The 22,961-nt window shown below is 41.3% G+C and overlaps 1 protein-coding gene across 2 annotated transcripts in view; it reads left to right on the forward strand.

The window, feature by feature from the left end:
• Positions 1–14,630: 14,630 nt before the first annotated feature.
• LOC124259903 (ankyrin repeat domain-containing protein 50-like) overlaps positions 14,631–22,961 on the forward strand; it is an 85,711-nt gene continuing 77,380 nt past the window's right edge. For both annotated transcript variants that reach the window (XM_046694131.1, XM_046694130.1), the window contains exons 1-2: positions 14,631–14,951; positions 15,287–18,159. In XM_046694131.1, coding sequence (XP_046550087.1) covers positions 15,658–18,159 — 2,502 coding nt within the window. In that variant the 5' untranslated portion in view covers positions 14,631–14,951; positions 15,287–15,657. The remainder of the gene's footprint in view (positions 14,952–15,286; positions 18,160–22,961) is intronic.

Below are 22,961 nucleotides of genomic sequence, written 5' to 3' on the forward strand. Positions count from 1 at the left end.
GGTTTGAGATGTGTGGGTGTGAGGGTGGTTTAGGGGATGTGATGTTGTTTAGGATATGTTATTGTAAGGTAGTTTAGGATATGTAGCCATGAGAGTGGTTTAGTGGTGTGAGGGTTGTTTGGGATGTGTTGTGTGTGAGAGGTGGTTTGGGATGTGTGGCCGTGATAATGAGGTGGTTTAGGATGTGATGTGGTGTGATGGTGTGTTTGGGATGTGTGGTGGTGTGATGTAGGGTGGTTTGGTATGTGATGGGTGTGAGGGTGGTTTTAGGATGTGTGGATGTGAAGGGTGTGTTTGGGATATTTGGGTGTGAGGTAGGTGGTTTGAGGATCCTTTGAGGGTGGTTTTGGATCCTTTGATGTGTATGGAAGTTTAAGCTGAACAAAGACACAAAGATAAGGGACTGCGATGAAGGTCTACTAAGAGTGAGTGAGTGAGTTCGTTTTACGTCGCACTCAGCAATATTCCAGCTATATGGCGGCTGTCTGTAAATAATCGAGACCGGACGAGACAATCCAGTGATCAACAACATGAGCATCGATCGATCTGCGCAATTGGGAACTGATGACATGTGTAGGTCTACTAAGAACCTTCAACTCGGCGACAGCTGCAACTCGCACACTTCGATGTCGACTTCCGCGGACTGCGACGCCACGGTAGACCGACACTTCGCCGACTCAAGGAAGCCCTCACCGCATACTCTCCGATGTAATCAGCGCGTGATCACATGCTGCCGTTTGTCCATCGCCGTTTTGTAATCCCTTATGAATATGAATGATTTATGGCCCGGAAGGCTCACCATACAATGATCCATTCACCCTGGGTCTGACAGGTTCGAGATCGCCTCTATTAGTGGAACTATTTCAAACATTCTGAATTTTAGAGGCTTGGCTTTGTTTTTCTATCATTTTCTTTCTCTATGCTAATGACTGGTGCATGTGTTTTCATATTTCCCATCTTATATAATAGAGTTGTTGCCAGTTACCGTTAATCATACGATACGTTACTCCATCGTGTTACATTATTGTTCTAATCAGGCTGAGTATAGACGTGAATACGTAACGCACAAACATAACAGAGTGTAATAGTTTCAGTGTTATTCAAATTTCCGGGGGCGATGGGGTAGCCTAGTGGTTAAAGCGTTCGCTCGTCACGCCGAAGACTCGAGTTCGATTACCCACATGGGTACAGTGAAGCCCATTCTGGTGTCCCCTGCCGTGCTATTGCTGGAATATTGCTAAAAGCGGCGAAATACCGCACTCACTCACTCACTCGTACAACAAACAAGAGTTGCGGGGGATATACTTCACACCGGAATACACTCAGACCAAAACCGGAATATCCCCAGATTTGTAGCGCCGGGGGCATGTCCAAAGACAGGAGAGTAGGTGCGTGTTAAATTATAGTTTGTGTATGTGTGACTCATAGTACGAGTAGAGTCGTTTTACATTGTTTTACAAGAACGCACGTTTTACATTATAGTATAGGTGTGTTTTTACACTTCAGTATAAATTGTAGTATACGTGGGTACGTTTAAAATTATACAGTATAAATGGTGACTTTTATAGTATAAGTAGGTGCGATCTAAACTGTAGTATACGGAGGTACGTTTTAAATTATACAGTATAAATTACCACTTTCCCTTGTCTTTTGCATTTTCTACTTTGTTATGACCCGTCTTCATCGGTCAACTGGCCAGTAGGATTATTATCTGATGTGATCAGAGAATAGAGAGTGAGTGAGTGAGTATGTTTTAACTCCGCTTTTAGCAATATTCCAAAATAACACGGCAGGGGACACCAGAAATGGGCTTCACACATTGTACCCATGTGGGGAATCGAACCCGGGTCTTTGCCGTGACGAGCTAAGGCTTTAACCACTAGGCTACCCCCAGCGTCCCAAAGAATTAAGAAGTTGAAATGTAAAGCTACAGACGCCACTGTTTCCCGGATACAAAATAAACAACAGAACAATTTCCTTCCTAATGGTTGGGTCGCGTGAAGCGTTGACCGTTTGTCATGTCAGTGTATCATAAACCCGTAATCATTAATGTCTAAGTTGATACAAGAGAAAACAAACAAGGAAGTCCGTCTGTTGTGTTCTGTCGAACATGTGTTGCCTTCTGTTCTGGGCCAAGCGGTTAAAGCGTTTGCTCATCACGCCGAAGTCCCAGGTTTGATTCCCCACATGGGTACAATGTGTGAAGCCCATTTCTGGTGTCCCCTGCTGTCATATTGATGGGGCATTGCTAAAGGCGGGATCACAATAAACTCACTCACTCTAACTTAGTTTACGTATGTGTTTTTGTACATGTAGTAATGAGTAATATATATTGAGTGATACTGCTGAAATATTGATAAAGACGGCGTAAAACCATACTCACTCACTAATTTAACTCACCAGTGGGCGACGAACCACGACGACAGCAACCATGAATCAGTCAGTGACGTCATACCCTTGTACCTTCCCGATGTTCGTTAGTGCGTGTATGTTACACAAATAAAAAAACATTACTTTTTAAATACACAAAATCAAATAGTACGGTTTTTAACACGACCATGTCATTCGCCATATGCACGTGAACAAAAGATATACGACCATGGTAGTAAAAAATCCTCTGGCAACCTGAGAGAATGAAACGGGGCCAAACCAATAAAATTGTTTTCCCATTTACCGATACTCCGGGACATAAATGTAGATGCCAAAGCAATCAACCCATTTTGGGTAACACTACCAGTGACCCTATCGTGACCTATTTACACCTGGGGCCATCTGGAGACCTGTTATATGATCTGTATTTGTTACTAGTACATATGTCTCTTATTGTCTGGTTGGTACAATGTATTATACACATATCCACACGCACGCGGAACTGACAGACAGAACCAGTCACGCTTGGGTGATTCCATTAATTCGGGTGTTATGTACGGGAGAGGCGACACTGGAATGTCAGTTTGACTCGTGTCATTAATACCGAGGGTAATGTTACACTTAAGGGTAATAGTACATGGCGGTGACACAAGGGGGTTAGCTATTAAGTATGTAGGCCTCTCGCGTATTTGGGGGGAGTGGGTTGGGGACATGTTTGGGTGTGTGCTGGTTAATGTATCAATGTCTGCTCGTGTAATATGTTTAAACATGTGTGAGACTGACTGTAGTTTTACGCCGGCCTGGTAAACATGGTTGATATCGTGAACAATTATCTGCGGTGGCTGGACTATTATACATTTAAGGGCTCATATGACATGGGTTTGGTTTGTTTATTAACACCGCACTCAGCAATATTCCAGCTATATAGCGGCGGTCTTTAAATTATCCAGTCTGAATGAGACAATCCAGTGATCAACAGCATGAGCATCGATCTACGCAGCTGGGATACAATAACATGTGTCAACCAGGTCAGCAAGCATGACCACCCGATCCCGTTAGTCGCCTCTTACAACAAGCATGGGTTACTGAAGACCAATTCTAACCAGGATCTTCGCGGGGGGTGGTAGTGGTAAAAAGGGTAGATTCAATTTTACTGAGGAGCGTTACGATACAGAGTCGGAAACAGTCTCCAGGAACAGTTTCAAACTTTAATGCACTAAACCGTATTATACATGTGGAAAATAACCTGTTAAATTAGGAACCGTGCTACGAGTACACTCTGCGATGATATTAGAACGATGAATTACCCTCTGACAAAGAACGAAACAGGATAAAACGAGACTAAGGACATGTGATGAGAATAGTACACGGATATGCAGAACCTGTAAAGGAATAGAACACAACATGACAGAGTCCGAGGAGAATCATCACTCGACAAGAGGAGAATCATCACATGACAAGAGGATAAACATCACATTACAAGATGAGAAACATCACACGACAAGAGGAGAATCGTCACACGACAAGAGGAGAAACATCACATTACAAGATGAGAAACATCACACGACAAGAGGAGAATCGTCACACGACAAGAGGAGAAACATCACATGACAAGAGGAGAAACATCATATGACAAGATGAGAAACATCATATGACAAGATGAGAAACATCATATGACAAGGGGAGAATGGTCACATGACAAGAGGATAAACATCACATTACAAGATGAGAAACATCACACGACAAGAGGAGAATCGTCACACGACAAGAGGAGAAACATCACATGACAAGAGGAGAAACATCACATGACAAGATGAGAAACATCATATGACAAGATGAGAAACATCATATGACAAGATGAGAAACATCACATGACAAGGGGAGAATGGTCACATGACAAGAGGAGAAACATCACATGACAAGAGGAGAAACATCATATGACAAGAGGAGAAACATCATATGACAAGAGGAGAAACATCACATGACAAGAGGAGAAACATCATATGACAAGATGAGAAACATCACATGACAAGGGGAGAATGGTCACATGACAGGAGGAGAAATGACAAGAGGAGAAACATCACATGACGAGGAGAACATGACTTGACAGGAGAAACGTGACATGAAATTAGTAGAAGCATGACTTGAAAAATGACATGAAGAGATACAAGGCATGATATGAGGAGAACATGTCCTGACATGAGGAGAAACACGACTTGACATGAGAAACATGACAAGTCACAGAGTTTAGTTTTACGCTGCACTCGGCAATATTCCAGCCATATGACGGCGGTCTGTAAGTAATCGAGCCTGGACCAGACAATCGAGTGATGAGAAACATGACGAGGAGAAATATGACGAGGAGAAACAAGACATGACAAGAGCAGAATCATGACATGACGTGATGAGAGACATAACAAGATAAAGAACTCAAGACAGCAAGAGATGAAAAAACACTGCATGAGAGGAGACACGACATATTTTTATACGATCTGATTACAGTGTGTGGAATTCCTATTCAGTTGTTAGATTTATCTCCACCCAGGGTCAGTGGAAGCCAATTCTGTAGTTCAACTTTTATCTGTGCAAGTGTATGTTATATCTGTTTGCGTGCACTGTGGGAGATCACACAGGCCCCTGGTTGCCGAAATGTACACGATTCATCAATACTTTACATCATATATGCACTCAGTAGTTCGCAGTTACTGTTCAAGCGTGTCAGGACAGCCAAGCCCCCACTGAAGTGGGAGACGTTTCAAATTGTCAATCAAAAAAACATTTCTTACCCAAAAAAATAATATCCTTTGGAATGTCATTTATGAGCCTTCGTCCAGGAAGTCAAGTGTAGATTTCACCGATAGACTTCACCCACAGAATGTAATCCATTATCACGCCTTAATCAAGACAATTTGGTAATGTATTTATCAATGAAAAGTTCGTCAGATTGCCCGCGGGCGGGCCGGGTATGAAATAAACACCCTCCCGGGGACAAACGGTGCCCTTTCATCTTGTATACTTCAAATGCTTGAAATGCCACTGACTAAGACATAGCACAAACACACGTAGATCTGTTAATAATCACACTCGCTCAACTCATGGCGCTTGACCCAGATACACTCGCCCCCACACCCACAAAATATGCCATTCATACTTGTTCATTTCATTCAAGGCTTATCATAGCACCGAGATACGTTCAAAAGTTAATATTCTTTTCCAAGGACACTGACTTACGGCGTCTACGCACGCGACAACTATAGGATGAATTCACTTTTCGTTCTATAGTGGAGGTTCCAAAATCGGATTAAGGAATTACCATCCGTGCCAGTGAATCAATGTAAGTAGCCAGTCTGAATAAGAGTCCAATTTGAAACATTAATATACTATACCGTGGTCCGACTGTGACACTAATAGCCCGTGGTGCTAAGTCAACCATAACTCATTAGTGATACCTCACTGGTAATGAGCGATATATTATATGTCATAACTATGTAATATCAAAGAATATTGATGAGGGGATTTTTAATATTTACTGTCATGCCAAAGGTTAGAAATTGTGTTTGTATTTGTGTTTGGTCGAATTCCCTGATCGACAATGCCCAATTTTGCTATATATTCGTATGCAAATTCATTATTAATTAATTGAGAGAGAGAGGGAGAGAGAGAGAGAGAGAGAGAGAGAGAGAGAGAGAGAGAGAGAGAGAGAGAGAGAGAGAGAGAGAGAGAGAGAGAGAGAGAGAGAGAGAGAGAGAGAGAGAGAGTATGAGGAGAGTGAGAGAGAGAGAGAGAGAGAGAGAGAGAGAGAGAGAGAGAGAGAGAGAGAGAGAGAGAGAGAGAGAGAGAGAGACACACACAGCTGGAATCTTTGGCTCTCTGAGTGAGGCTGGAGATTTTCTGTGAGGCACGTGCAAACTGTGTCTGACTGATCGTCAGGACCAAGTACACTTTATAATGATGTGTAACCGTACGGGTAATAAGATATTTCGTTTTACGCCACTGGTAGCAATTTAACAGTAAGATTATGACAGGCGATGTACTCACCCTGTATATAAAGACCCTAGCCTAGCGTGTGGTGAACGTTTTTCACCAAACCACTATGGCATTAGACCAACACCTGGGGCGTTAGCACAGTGGGTAGTGCGCTTGCTCGTGATGCAGTTTCCCTCTCATTGGTACGATGTACATGTGTGTACGTGAATGCAGCGTGTGGTCTCCGTTGAGGTACGACCGGCAAAAACACTATAGCAAGTCATGGAAACTTGTATTGCTCTCACTCTACACATGATAAGATGCGGTGTGAACCACAAGGGTCAATTGCGTTGCCACTTTACCTTTTGAAGTTGGGTAAACTGGCTATGTCCATGACGCCAAACAGACGCAAAACGTTTGATGTAAAATAACTAAGTAAAAATAGTCAACTCGATACTTTATGACAATACGTAACTGACATATTGTCACAATAACACCAAATCAAGGCCAACCCCTTATCCTACTTACTAGTGAAGGAGGGGCGGTGGGGTAGCCTAGTGGTTAAATCGTTCGCTCGTCACATCGAAGACCCGGGTTCGTTTCCGACAAAAGTATGGCTTCTGTCTGAAAAGACCATCTCTTAGGAACACTCTGTCTCACTGAAGCCATGTTTCAGCTAATGGTTTTTGTGATGAAATACATTCTAGGACAATAGTGTTTGGACCATTTCCAAATGTAAAGGTTTGACAAAACGTCACTTAGTCTTTTTTTGTCCTTGTGTGGGTTTGGCAACAATAGGGTTTTGGTAGGTGGGATTGTGATTGAAGATACTGCTATATTATCTTGGCTGATTTTGTGTTTGTTTATAGTCCGTACATGGTTTTTTTCAGCTGTAAATTTGGTCTTTCTTGGGTTCGATTCTCCACATGGGTAACATGTGTGAAGCCCATTTCTGGTGTCCCCAGCCCTGATATTGCTGGAATATTGTTAAAAGCAGGGTAAAACTAAACTCACTCACTCACTCACTCATACTAGTGAAGGTGCAGTGTAAGGTATATATCTTGAAGAAGAATAGCCTAGTGGTCAACGCATGTTCTCGCCGGGGTTCGATTCCCTACATAGGTATAATGTGTGAAGCCCTATTCGGTGTCACTCGTCGTGATATTGCTGGAATATTGTTAAAAGGGAAATTGACAAGTTTGATTGAATCCACGGGAACACCTACACCGACTAATTACGTACAATGATTACCGTAAATACCTAACATTTACACTTAACCCGAAACTAAATGTGCAATGACCCGGAGAATGAGTGGGTGAGTCTAGTTTTACGCCACACTCAGCAATATTCCAGATATATGGCGACGGTCTGTAAATAATCGAGTCTGGACCAGACAATCCAGTGATCAACAGCATGAGCATCGATCTACGCAATTGGGATACGATGACATGTGTCAACCTTGTCAGCGAGCCTGATCACTCGATCCTGTTAGTCGCCTCTTACGACAAGCATGGGTTACTGAAGATCAATTCTAACCCTGATCTTCACTGGTCGGAATGACCCGAAAAGACAACTTCCCCTCTTTAACAGGGAACCATGTATATACGTTGTGTATAACGTCAAATATTTGCGTACATGGAAAAGAAATCTCTTTTCACAAAAGATTAAATATAACCCAGCCTCTGCTTATGCCTCCTTCCTATTCTGTGAGCGCATTACTCGTCTATTTCAATATTTTGTTTAGCTTCCCGTAATTACAAATCTTTGATGTCGTCATTGATAATATGATGTATATTAACGGTGGGTCGGTGCATTTACTCTCAGCTCGCTCAGGAGGGACCATTACCATCTCAGAGCAACCCCCATTTATGTCAGACGTAGAAAAAATCTGATCTCATTTTACGTTTTCGTTAACGCTCTAAACAAAATACACACGCAATTATTTTTTCAGTTTTATCAATGCGTACGTCTAGACTGTTATATGCAATTTGGATCAACATTCACATTGTCATAATAGACCCACAAATAAGGAAGGGCTGTTCATTTCAAAGCCCTTGTGGAAAATGAATAAGATATTGAAGTGTTGACATAATAAGGCACGATTCTAAACGTGCACCACATATGCTAGCCTCTCTCACAGTCCCCGAACCACATTATTTTCCCCACTGCCAGCCCTCCCTGCGATGGTAAAGCTTTAAGTGAAGCAAGTCTAGATTTCCTCAGGTTCAGGGGAATCTCCCAACTCACTGGGACTCCTTTCAATTTAAATGGGATTATTTGTTACGATCAAAATTATATATATTCAGGGACTAAGCGTTAGTCTGCACACATGCCGTCAGCCATCTGCTTACAGCCCCCACTTCTCACGTATCTGTATTTTTCCTATGACGAGTGTTTGTAGGGGGAGCGAATGCGGTTTCAACTCAACTGTAGCGAGTGGCGCTGAGCCATGAAATGAATTCCACAAGTACTCAACACATCGGGCTCGCTGATGTTGACAAAGCCGAAGGATTGGCGACGTCAGGCCCTTGTTTGCTGACTGTATTGTTAAGCACTTGATAGTTCTCAGGATGGTACTAACTCAGCTCGTAGGGTTAGAAGTACAAATCACATAGTACAAATAGGATTATGCATGTCATTAAGATGTACAAACCATTGAGGGAATACTGGATGGTGGTCAGGCATGGTGACTTGAGATTGTGTGACCCTAGCTTGACGGGATGCATCTCAGTGCTCACAATATCAACCACGGTTGATGTCTTGTCCAGGCTCAGCTATTTACAGGACGTGTTGCTGGAATATCGCTGTCGGCGACGTTAAACAACAGGCATAACCACATTCAGTGTGTGGCAAACGTGAAGATTTACGTATTAAAATGTTTTAATACTCTCACAAATATCTCATGACTATAAATAACATGTCCCAACTCACTCAGCAGTAAATGGGTACCCCCGATAGTATAAAACAATATACCCCGAGGCCCGCGAAGATCCGAGTTAGAATTGGTCTAGAGCAACCCATGCTTGTCGTTAATAGGCGACGTTCACAATATCGTAAGAAGCGACTAACGGGATCGGGATGTCATGCTCGCTGACTTGGTTGACACATGTCATCGTATCCCAGTTGCCTAGATCGATGCTGATGTTGTTGATCAGTGGATTGACTTAGTGTGTTGTTAAACAACAAACCAACCAACCTGACAACCCGATCTTCTATGTATATATCTATAATTGACCTCTTATACAAGCAGGGGTGGCTGTGGCTTTATTCTAACCCGGAATCTAAACTCACTCACTCTCTCAAACGGTTTGATCTGCTTCTTATCACGTATTAACCTCATATACTTTCAAAGCAAAGCCGATTGTTTGTTTATATAAAACATTTGCTTTTCCCCAACAATCTGTGATCCTAATCAGTACAGTAATCTACAGGTGTTGTGGTTGTGTAATACCTGTAAAGCGTTACGGATTACAGTATTAGCTCAAGTCAATACTTCCACGTCATACCCGAAAAGATTGCATTCCAGAATCACACGCGCCATTGAAAACAATCACACACTTTCTCACGTGCCATAGATATTTGATTGCGCGGACGTCGGAGGAAACAACCTTGTGAATGCATGTTTAGTTTAGTTTAGTTCCATTAGATATAAATTCATAATATTATTTAGTTCACTTTGCAGTGGCGTTTATTTGTAATGCATATTCATTATTTGAAAGATTTCCAATTGCTTCGTATCCTAACGTGTTCAACCTCAAAGATTAAGCATGTGTGCTGGTTTGAAAAGGTTCAGCTGTCAAGATGAGATACAGACCGAAAGAAACAACATTCTGCGTGAGAGCAAAAATTAAACATGGCACGTCCTCGAATTACATGACGTTGGAGTCTGTGACATTTCAGGAATTTTACGATATGGAATAAATACCGTAAATTACACGCAGATAAAGTTAAAATTCCAAGGGAGCCTTTCTGCCACGTGCGGTATAAATTATCATGTATATTTCGCTGACATTACTATCTGACATTGTGCAATAGATTACCCTTATGTCACTTTGACATGAGGCTGTCAAGTGTCGCGAACAAAGAAGGGTGAAGTTTTGTCTGAACTTGGTCCATCCCTAACAGAATAGCAAATAGAGTCATATCACTACCTGTGTCAAGTTTTTGAAGTACAAAAGTATACATGATGCAATCCTATATCCGGATATGAATTAAGCCACAATCGCAGAAAAACAGCGCGTTAAAAACGTCGCCATGATGTTGTTAATAAGGTATATCTCATGTTACGGTTAATAATTTGCCGTGACAAAAGGTTTAAGAGTCCTCTTTGAACCATGAAAATAGAACACAGACAAGTCTAAAATATTCAATAATATATTGAACAATAATGAGCAAGCTACAATGAATGACAATACAGATTTCTAGTAGAATGCAATTTAGTCACAAATCTATAATATTGGGTCACAAATATAAAGTATTAACTCACCAGAGTCTTGACATTTACAGTGAGAACAGATATACTGATTGAAGGTTGTTTACAATGACAGCAAGCAAGCACGGTCAGTCTTGAAATGTTGAGAAACTCGACGATGGCAGACAGATGTGTATAAATCCAGTCATGTGAAAAGTCCCATCGCACAACTCAACAACCAGCCTTTATATAGCTCATATCCAGGTCTCGAGCATTCTAGCAAAGATAGGCTCCATCATTATTCTCTCAGAACATTAGCGTTTTTCTCGAACACACTACCGGAAGTCAAAACAAATACAAGGTAGTCAAGGGAGGCAACTCTGAAGCGCTAGCAAAAATGCGTGCCGCTACAAATACTATTGCCATTGAACATGTATGATGCGAGATGCGATCCAAACCCACACTCAAAACTTTAAACATTGTGACCCATAATAACTATCACTTGATCAATGTGATATTACAAATTTGCATAAAAGCACACTCCCATAACACTAACACTGTCTATACAGTAGGCTACGGCTGTAACCAACTCAAAGGAGCCTCTTATTTCAGTTCGTGAATATATTTCGACTAAAATATTCCGTTGGTTGGTTATTTCACTAACGCCGCACTCAGCAATATTAAAAAAAAGCATTAACAAAAAGATCGTTAGATCGTTACAAGCATGTTCGTTATAAACGTAGTTACTCTCAATATCCTTATATCTGTCATGCGTTGAACTATTATGCCATTTATTCAGTAATTAAATATGTTTAAAGTACGTACTATTTCACAATAGTCATATTCATTTTTTAATAAAATGCAAAACCTAATTAGTCTTTTTATTATAGTAATTAAATTTCTTTAACTTAATCAAGGCATGAATACTTCATGCATGAGCGAAGTTACTGAAAACGATGTACACGTGTCCCTAACTGCTTATAATTTAAAATGCATAATGAAAACATCCCCTCTCCGTTTCTTACTGATATTTCGTATATTTTTTTAATATATCAATTAAATGCGAATATCGAATGTCTTTATTGTTATTTTTACATTAGTCGTGTATGTTTCATGCATGAGTGAAGTTACTGAAAATTATATGTACACGTGTCAGTAATGTTTATGCTTATGAGAGAAAAATGAAAATAATGACCAAACGTTCCCTCCCCGTGTTAACATATTTGTACTTAGTATTGCTCATAAGACAGATTCTGACATTTTAATGCAGAAATAGTGATGTTCACATATTCATACAAATAAGGAACCGTGGGGTAGCCCAGTGGTTAAAGCGTTCGCTCGTCACGACGTAGACTCGGGATCAATTCCCACATGGATAAGACAATTTCTGGTGTCCCCCGCCGTGAATATTGCTAAAAGCGGCGTAAAACCATACTCACTCACTCATACATATATCCTGGTAAAGGTGACAACAGCAAGAGCGACCAAAGCCGTGACCTCATTTTCTGTGTGGTGACTTTATGTAGCGTAAACTAATTACATATGTACACTGTACGTGATTAAAACTTGTTTCCACGCAAACCCGTTGACCGTTACAATCCGCTTCAACACCTAATTTGTGTAGGTCACACACCGACGTATCAAAGAAAGTCGTTATGGTCCACCACAACAAAGTCCACACCGTACCGTATCGTTTATTGTTTTGTCTGGGGCTCCCGCAGACATAACAACATGTCACATTGTCACGTATTATACCAAAACACGTCACCCAGGGGACACATAAGTTGTTCTATCCAAACAAAGGATTAAGTCTCGTTTCGTATAGACTGTGCGTGCATTCCTCACTTGGCCTCAGAGCTTTTTCCCAGGCATCGCAGCAAAGGAATTAGCTTTGCTCCAAGACCCATTTGACGAATAAGTCCACAGATATGTAATAATTCTTTCGTTATGTAGAAATAAGTCCTTAAGCGGACAGGTCTAATACTGACAGTGTTTTATATTGCAACTTGTCCTTTTTATTCATATAATCTAGAAATTGTGGTTTAAACTAATAATTATTGCCTTAAAAGCCTACGCAAGTCTGCAGTGGAATATGTTCTCGGCTTCATTACACGGTAACATGAGTTGTGTGCAGATAGTGGTTCTCTGGGAGATCAGGCGATATACCCGTGTTGTGTTTCCGCCAGGCATGTCTAAAGTCTTATCATCCAAAACTGTGTTCCACAGGAGATATCGCTTGTGTGAGATCAAACGATATCTCCTAGGAGATATCGTTTTCACAGTAGATATTGTACAATGCCCTGACAATGCTATGACGTCATGTACTTGATGACGTCACAATGCTATGACATCGCTGCACTGCAAGTGTAATGGCAGTACCATGTTCAGAGATGTACATTTTTCATTGAAAATTAATGAAGAGTGATTTTGGATGATAAATAGAATCTCACCCTCGTGTCTTCTGATATGAAATATATCAACACTCGTTGATAAAGTAAAAATATCCTCGGCAAGCCTCGGATATTTGTAACTTTATCAACTCGTGTTGATATAATTGATATCAGAAGACACTTGGGTGAGATTCTCTATTTCTAAAATATGTTCTTTTTATCGATGGATTATATTGATTTTTATAATATCAATTCCTGATCGAGTTTATATGATACAAATGAGATTATGAAACTCTACCAAAGTTGGATTGATTACAATAGTTGATTTCTATATTTCTATTGATTCTATAATAATGATGATAATTAGAATAAAGATACAAACTTAAATATCGATAAATCTGCATATAACATCATTACTTTTGATATGCCAATATAAATAACAGCATTATTTATCGGAAAACAAACATGTTTTTGCAAGTTTGCCTAATTTCATTTAAAACTATTATTTCATTACGTTTACCTTTTCTCTTTTGTGCGCTTTGAACATGCACCTTGTGGATGGATAAAGCGCTTAATAAATACTAATCTTGATTATTATTATTATTATTAAAACAAAATGAAAACACAGTCATAATGATATTTATTGTTACTTTATCAAAAAATATATTTGAATTTTGTATTTACCACAAGCTGTGATATAGGGAATATACGTGGTATATTTAATCAATTTAGACCCGATGCTTTAGCTCGACTTTGACAGAAAGCAGAATGACATAACTGCCACCGTCATCTGATCCAAGTGTCACTGAATCGTAGATGACATTAACACTAAAATAATCATTACCGCATTACAACCAAGTGAAAACCAATTTACTTGCAATAAAAGATATTTCTGACGCCATATTTGGCAGTAATGCTTGAAATTAACTACTTGTATTCAAGACTGAGAAAACGCCATGTTAACAATACGCCGAGCCTGTTATTTGGCTCTTGAACCCGAGGAACCATTCTTTATTGTATGTTTGAAACGTTCAAACGACGACCATAGTATCTGATTACGTTTCTGATCAGCCGATCGATACATATATCTTTAAAGTCACCAAGGCTTACTCAGCACCGATTCTGCGACGACCTTTTAGAGAGAACGCGGATAGTGGCCTTTTTTTCATATTCTTAGATTTTTTTGGTAAAAAATCGATAAAGACGACGTTGGCAGCGTTCAATATATAACCGTAGTCCTTGCCCTATTCGAAGATTTGACCCCGCTAAAGGGTTTACATTTTCTGACCTCACCGTGTAATCCTTCCAAATTACGTTCATATTACACAAACGCTGCATATTCGGCCGATTATTAAACCTTTGTCACCACTGTGTCCAGTCAATAATTATCTGTCAATCATTGACAAAGATACATGGAGAACCTCCGCTCATCCAATCAGAGCACGGCTGACGTCACAAGCCCACCCCTTTGCGGTACTCTAGTCTTTGTGGACGGTGGTGTGTAAAAATAGCATCGTAGCGTTTTCAATGGATGGCTCCACTGTGTGGTAGCGAGGTGTCTATGTTGTGTATAGGGGTGACTCGGAGGTGTTTTTGTTTGGTACATAGTACAGTTTTAGTGCACATTTGCTGAATTTCTCGCCGTGTGAGAGAAATCGCACCAGACCTAATTATGCATGGAGAACATATCGCCACACAGTCGGTGGTTCGTTCGATCGTGTGTCGGAAGCCGGTCGGTCTGAATGACAGTCCAGCGTCGGCATGAGCGTCGGAAAATATTCTGATTTTGGATTATAACAGGATTTCCGTCAGAAGTAAGTATTGTGACGTGTTAAGTATGGTTCAAACTGTGTTGGGGTGAATTTTGGTTGTGAAATATTCCGCCAAACGACGTACCCTCGCCATGTGGGTTACAACCCGTTATTGTGTTTACATATCGGTTCTCGCCATATTATGACAATATTATCCACCGGACGGGCAATATCAACGAGATTTGGTTGATGTGCTGCAAAATATGTCTAGTAACGACTCGTGTTGTTAAAATGCTGTTCGATAAGTGATATCTGCATATTGCGAGAGCTTGTGAGAGACTGATGGCTTGAGAGCTGTCCGTATTGATTTCCCTCATGAATGGCTGTCTATATTTCAGCCCGTGACCTGCGAGGAGTGAGGTCGACTAGCGCAAAGGGACAAGACTAGCCCAAGGTGGTCACGTTTCAGACGGGCCCGACCCCCCTCTCAACCACACCTCATGATCAGTGCGCGATGTGGGGTCTGAAGAGGAGCGCGCAGTGAGAACAAGCAGTGTGCGTATGGATGATTAGGGTCATCGAGAGCAGTGGAATGGTTTGTTACCAGGGAGATAGAATTGTGTCATCCTGGAGCTTAATGTAAGCCGTAACGAGTTATTGTTAACCGAGATGTTCAGTTTGAACAAGTGAAGTACCCGTGGAGTGGTGTTGTGTTATTATGCCTGATCTACGTTGTGTCGTCTGCTAGTCAGGCGGTTATAGACGAATTATGTCGTCTGCTTGCTGCAGTATCAACATGACACAGAGTCTTCTGCAAGGAAAGCGGTTCTTTTGCCGTGAGTGGGCCTTCTCCAAGGTGAACCATTGCGTGGAACATAGACCCTCATCTAAGACCTGTGGGGCTTTAATCATGGGAGGCCCCGGGTGTGGGAAAACTGCCCTATGTTGCGAGCTGGTGTGGCCTACTGTGGTTCAAGGCAAACAGGCGACGCTGAACAAACGCTTGCTTGCTTACCACTTTTGCCAAGCAAACGATATCGAGACCCTGTCTCTGGTCAATTTTATTCGCAATCTTGTCGACCAATTGTCAAAATCGGACTTACTAATAGGGTACAGAGAAAAGATCCAAGAACCATCTATACAAAGATTATTGGAGCCCTCGGAATGTGAACGGGATCCTGATGAGGCTTTCAAACAGGCGGTTCTGCAGCCACTGACCACAATTGACCCGCCGAAAAGCACGTTATTCATGATTGTAGATTCTATAGACGAGTCGTATTTGCAGACAATCAATGATAGAGTCAACTGTAGCAGAACCCTAGCTGAATTACTTGCAAATCACCACCCTTTATTCCCAGAATGGTTGCTCCTAGTGTGTTCCTCTCGTAAACAAAGCAAAACAGTAACTCGAATGTTCACAGGTTTCAGAAAAATTAGCCTGGACGATCTTAGAAAGTCTCACATTGTTCGTGATGTGCAACAGTACATTCTGTGTCGACTGGACCAAGAGGAAGCCCTCCGGCAACATTTGAGCAAGGAAACAGCTGAAATGTTAAACCAGCTTCACATTAAAAGTAATGGCTGTTTCCTGTACTTAGAGAAAGTTTTGGACGGAGTGGCAGAGAACTTTATAATGTTACGTGAAATTCGAGAGATCCCCGGCACACTTAACGGGTTGTATCTCTGGCTCAGCCAACGATTGTTTGTTCGGAAGCAATTTACTAAAATACAACCAATTTTAAACGCCATTTTGGCGTCCCGCCGGCCGATGACCGAGGATGAATTATTCTCATGTGCCCATGCTTGCTCGGGAAGTCTAAGCAGAGAGGAGTTTGTCAGACGACTGAGGCTCATGTCAAAGATCCTCATTGATGGGAAAGCGGGGACAAAGATACTTTTTCACCACAGCTTTGCCGAGTGGCTACTTGACGTAAAACACTGTACTCAGAAATATCTGTGCAATGCCAGTGAAGGCCATGGGATGCTTGCTATGCATGCCACTCGCAACGCGCCCAATCTTACACCGGCGGAAGTTCAGGACTTCGCTTTACATCTGGTGAGGACTAACTTTCAGGCTCCCATCCAACATTACCACATAGTGCAGTGGTTGCTCTTATCTGGGGCGAACGTCGAAGATAGCTTGTCTGTCGGCCTCCCTAAAGATCAGAAAGTTCTCAAACTTTTACTGGACGCTGGGGCGAAGATGCCCTCTAATGAGGTCCGCCCTAGTGGTATTACTGAGCAGTCGGGGAAGGATGAGTCCGAGTCGGTGAAAGACCTCCAAGATATTGATATTCCTCTTGACCAAGTGGACAGCAATGGCCGGACTCTGCTTCACACCGCTGCCCATCAGGGCAATCTGCAGGTGGTTAATTTACTCCTGACAAAAGGAGCCAGCATAGAAGCTATTGATAAGACAGGTCAGACTCCGCTTAATTTAGCGGCTAGGCAGGGATACGCCGAAGTTGTCGAGGTCCTGCTTAAGGCTAAAGCCGAGGTCGACCACGCCGACAACGACGGCTGGACGGCGTTGAGGTCTGCGGCCTGGGGTGGACACACCGCTGTGGTGGGAATTCTACTGAAGGCTGGAGCGAAGGTTGATCATGCTGACAGTGATCAGAGGACTGCCCTCAGGGCAGCCGCATGGGGTGGACACGAGGACATTGTTTTGAAATTGCTCGAACACGGCGCGAATGTAAACAAAGCTGACAACGAGGGCAGGACTGCTCTCATTGCAGCAGCGTACATGGGGCACGTGGAGATCGTGCAGCATCTTTTGGATTACCAAGCGGATATTAACCACGAGGACTGTGACGGTAGGACGGCGTTGTCAGTTGCAGCGTTGTGCATTCCTGCAAGCGAAGGACATGAGAAAGTTGTCAGTTCCCTGTTGGAAAGAGGGGCTGAGGTTGACCACCAGGATCATGACGGCATGACGCCGTTGGTCGTCGCCGCCTACGAGGGTCATAGCGACGTTTGTGAGCTTCTGTTGGAGTGGGATGCCGACGTTGACCACAGCGACCACAACAACCGGACAGCCTTATGGGCAGCGGCGTCTATGGGTCATGCCAAGGTGGTTGCTCAGCTGCTCTTCTGGGGTGCGGCTGTCGACCACATCGACGCCGAAGGACGTACCGTGTTGTGTGTGGCGGCGGCGCAAGGAAGTGTAGCCGTTGTCCAACAACTACTGGACAGAGGTCTGGATGAAATGCACCGGGACAACTCGGGATGGACACCGCTGCATATGGCTGCATATGAAGGACATACTGAGGTGAGTTTATTTTGATCAGTACGGTAGTCACATTTTCCATTGACTCATCTACATTTGAATTGTTACCTGTCACATGTGATAGCTGAATGACTCTCAGTATTCTTAATTTGTTTCAGTATTACATGCTTTTTTTAAATCGATGCTTCAATTATTGATGTTGAATGTTTGACGTGTGTTTTGATAACACTTCCGCCATTATCGTGGTAGGAGTGTCAGGCAGTCAGGGCTTTCAGCGGATTTTCACGTGTGACTGAAATCACTCGAACATCCAACAACGGCATCAGGGTTGTAATATTTTCAGATTTCTATGCCGCCTTTGTGCCTTAAAATATTTATCCGTGTTATTGACCCAAAGCCAACTAAAATGGCGGCTATGCATAATTAACCACAACGCAGAAACGTCTCTTGGATAGATTCATCTTTTGAACAAGGTCGATGGCCACCGTTTCAATGAAATACATGCATCTATGAGTATACAATATCATTCAGTAAAAGGCATTTAGAATTCGTGTAGTTGGTATTTGCACATAAACCAACACCCCCCACCCCCCACCCCAAACACTAAGACGAAATATCAACAGCACTGTCTGGACTATGTGCTTCCTATGTCGGTTTGCTTTAGCATATTTGCTTTTGCCTAAAGCTCACCTATCAAATCTATTTACCTTTATGCTTGAACTAATTGTAAAATACCCCTACGCTATAATTTACCAACAAATAGCATTGTATGCTATGTTTACATTCTATACGTCCAAACAATTCTTACGTTTTGGCCATTTGCCCTCATGGAATAACAATCAGAAAATTATATGGACGCTGAAAGCAGGTTATGTCGGTGTCAACAGCCTTTTGTTACATACATAATATGATGTTGAGTGTTATGGCAAGGTTTTCTAAGGTTTCTAGATAAGGGTTGATGAAATTACGGCTCCACGGTACTTGTTAGGACTTTCTGAAAACCATGAAGTTTTAAGGTTGGTTGGTTGGTTTGTTGTTTAACGCTGCACTCAACAATATTCCTGCCATATGGCAGTCTTTTAAGGGATATTATCGATTATTCCGATGGCGTTGTGGCCATCTTGATCTTGTTGATAAGGTTAGATAACTGGCTTTGGTTTGAATATATTACCTAATATTCGCCCAAAGCTATGTTTAGAGAAATGTCAACATGTTTTCAGCTGCATATTTGCTTTTGCAATGTCCGTTTTATGCATGAAACAGAACTTTGACATTTTATGGTTCGATATTGGTTGGGTTTTTTTGCCCTAAGGTAATAATTTCTTTTTAAAAGCTGCCAGCAATCCCGATCGATGTCAGTTTATGCCGACGGGGCATATTTCTTCACGCAGTGCATGATATATGAACTCATGCTAAACGTGTTTGTTTAAACCATTCATCAAACGACGCTTGAAATGTTACGAGCGTCCAATATGTCCACTTTTGTGATATCTGTAACACTGTCGTATATAATAATCAGCTCATCATTGGAAATACACTTTTCTACAACACTATTACATTTCTAGTTATCTCCAGTTATACAAACACCCTCACTAAGCAAGTATACTTAGGTATCACGTAACGCAGATCGGGTGTATAAGTTGATCGTTAACATTCAAAGGCATCGAGTGCATCTGAGGCCATTGCCCAGTAGCTTGTGTTTACAAGTCGGCAATACCTTTAACAACATGTGCGACTTTCGAACAAAAGTTGTCGGAGAATTATGTATAAGGGTTTCCGTTTGAGATATATATCACACTGTTTTTTGTGTCAGACACAACGCGTGTTGGCGATTGCATCTGTACTTGACCTGATTATGAAGTGGTTTTCAGGTCACTGGGTCAGAACGTCTACCTGTCCGATTAGGGCTTTGTTCGTTAAAGCTATACGTAAGCCTTTGGGATATAGAGTTAATGCAGATTCAGATTTAAGAAAGACATAAGTTATGTATTATGTCTGTTCAGTCGAAGAACGATATTAAAATTAAACCCTCCACACTCGGTGTGTTGGCACGAATATCGGTCATAAAAACATAATGGGGATTACGTTTTTAGAATTGGTCAGAGACACGTCTCGAATGGAATGAATTCTCTCTACTGTTAGTGTTAGCGTCAGTGCTGTTGTATATTTAATTATAATGTATGATTTCAGTCATTTTGACCTAAATTTTCCCGTTTTGCTATTCGTTCTTCACGAGAACAAGATTGCAACGTCGGTTATTCCCTGCTGGTGTTAGACCGTTAATGAGGCTTTCGTTCAATTTCACTAATGGACATTCAAGGTCGACCAAAGCTGGTACCAACCTGATGATTGACCTACCAATGTTCCACCAGCACTTAAGCATATTCAAATATTTAGCGCGTGCACATAATATGTAACGAAATGTCGCAAGTAATTCTCGTCATGAATTACCACATAATACCCATTCTCTAGTTATTACATGCGTAGATATAACGCGCATGTTGTTCTCCCGTTCCAGCTCCGCGGGTTAATAACATTTTTTGTGTGTTCACTCTTTCTTGTCTGTTCAATGTCAGAAATCGATTCCATGGTGGTCGCCATGGCAATACCTCGGACGTCTAAATTTTAGACACTCGTAAGTGACTGAAGAATAAGGGTAATTCGGAATCTGACAAACTAAACCTCGTGTTTTCTCAAGATACCGTCTTCTCCTTTCATCCCGGAAAGAACTTATGGCAGAACCAAATCAATTTAATCTCTGGCGAATCTATTTCAGGATGCATTTGGCATAAGGGTGTTCTATTTATTTACTGAAGCCCACTGTCTGTTATCGTTGAGGTCGTGTGTCTCTCTTTACGATAAGTATCTATAAGGATTCCAGACACCTGTCTTCTAGTGGTTGTGATTTACATTAGAAACTCACCTATTTCAATCCCAGAACACTAATACCTTACAGAAAGAGCATTAAAACAAGCTTGGAGCTTACCAATTCCGTGGCTGAACTATGACCTTTTGTTGTATTCATCATTAGGGTAATATCAAATAAAGAAATTGATAGACACATTAAATGTATGATGTTTTTCGTTTATCTTATACCTGAAATCTTTCATTGAAATTAATACTAAGGTCACAATTTACGAAAAATAGTAGTTATGCTAATCTTTCTCATCTATATATTTTGTATAAATTTAGAATGATTTAATGGATGTTACTCTCAATACTCTAAGTTTAAATTTAAAGAATATGTTGCCAGGTACAAAATGTAACTGAAAGACCTTGTTTTGATCAAAGGACTGTCAATTGTTAATATGGGGTGGAGGGGGTCATTTTCATGCCCTATCTTCTTTGAGTGGTATTTAGAAGTTGGTGCCATGATCAAGGGTAATACTTCTATGGATAGTGGTAGCTGTGGCATACACTGTACTAGATATACTACTCACACTTTGCTAAGGATCGCAACTTTACTTAAAGGTCAAATGCAACGTAAAACACAACTTTGCAGATTCTGATACCTTTCGGTATGGACGTACCGAAACAAATCATCAAAAATGCAAATTCAAGTTATAAAGAAAAATAACGCGATGAAAAAACCGCGCGAAATCGGAGTTCAAACGATTCACTAATTTCCCCCCCGAAAATTTTGGGGGAAAACGGGTTTCAACAGCTGGGCTGCGCTCATAGCATGTGCGCAGTGGAATAGGTTCGCGAACTTGGAAGCGGGCTGTCTGGTGAATACTCGGTGAAGGCTTTGGTGTGAGCTATTTTCCTAATGTTTTGTTGATATCTCACATGCGCGAGCTTTTTATATGTTATGACAGTAAATAAACTGTTTATATAATTTCATTTGTCTATTTCACCACACGTTCTTCTTAGCGAGTCACTTTCTCAGTTCGATACTTAAAGGTCACATGCAACCAAAAATCAACCATAATTAAAACACATGTCATTAATGTCATTATTTAGCGTTGACACAATTTCTAACTGTGATATAGATATGTCGTTGTCACAGACAAAACTCAATGTCTTGTTTTATTGACACCTGTGTGTCTGCCTGCCTGTCTGCTAATGACAATATTCAATACACAACTGCGATCACTGACCACATGCAATTTGAACTTAACACCAATCAGGCTATACACCATAAACAAAACGCATTGATTCATGGCCCGAGTTCGGTCTCTGTCACATTATGTAATTACACAGACAGGCAGGTGTGATACTTGAACACATGACATGTTATGATGTCTGTTGATTGCAAAATGTTATACACAAAAAATGAGCATTTATTTACAAAACCCAACATCTCTATATATACACACACAATGAGCCGTGAAGGCGGCACCTGCAAATGAACCAGCCGTTACACTTGAGTGCACACCCACCCGCTCTGACTGGGTTCGGTATCCCGGCTGCTTCGTTTCGAGGGAGGTAAACCCAAGTACAAAATATTGCACTTTTGATTTGTGATTATACCCTTATAATTTTGTTTATTTGTTTTTTCATAATCAGCAATGCATATTATATGTCATGAAGAAGTGATAATTGTGTTTTAATTATGTTAATGTTTGGTTGCATGTGACCTTTAACGTAGATTCATAATTTGAAATTGACTCTATTTAAAACTGGATAACTAATAATATGGTAACCCCTCTTTAGGCAAACAGTCACTTTCATCTAACCTTATGCACTTGATACATGAGTAACCATAAAATGGTTTTCATGGCACCAATCAACCATTTTGCATATCATGGAATGAGTCATTCACAAGTACACAACACCTGTCAATAGCAGGTATGGGATCCACAAGATGAAATGACACACTGAAACCTAGGATCAATGCTAAC

This window comes from Haliotis rubra, unplaced genomic scaffold (assembly GCF_003918875.1).
Source record: "Haliotis rubra isolate DU_JTF1 unplaced genomic scaffold, ASM391887v1 Scf741, whole genome shotgun sequence".
Classification (NCBI taxonomy): Eukaryota; Metazoa; Mollusca; class Gastropoda; order Lepetellida; family Haliotidae; genus Haliotis; species Haliotis rubra.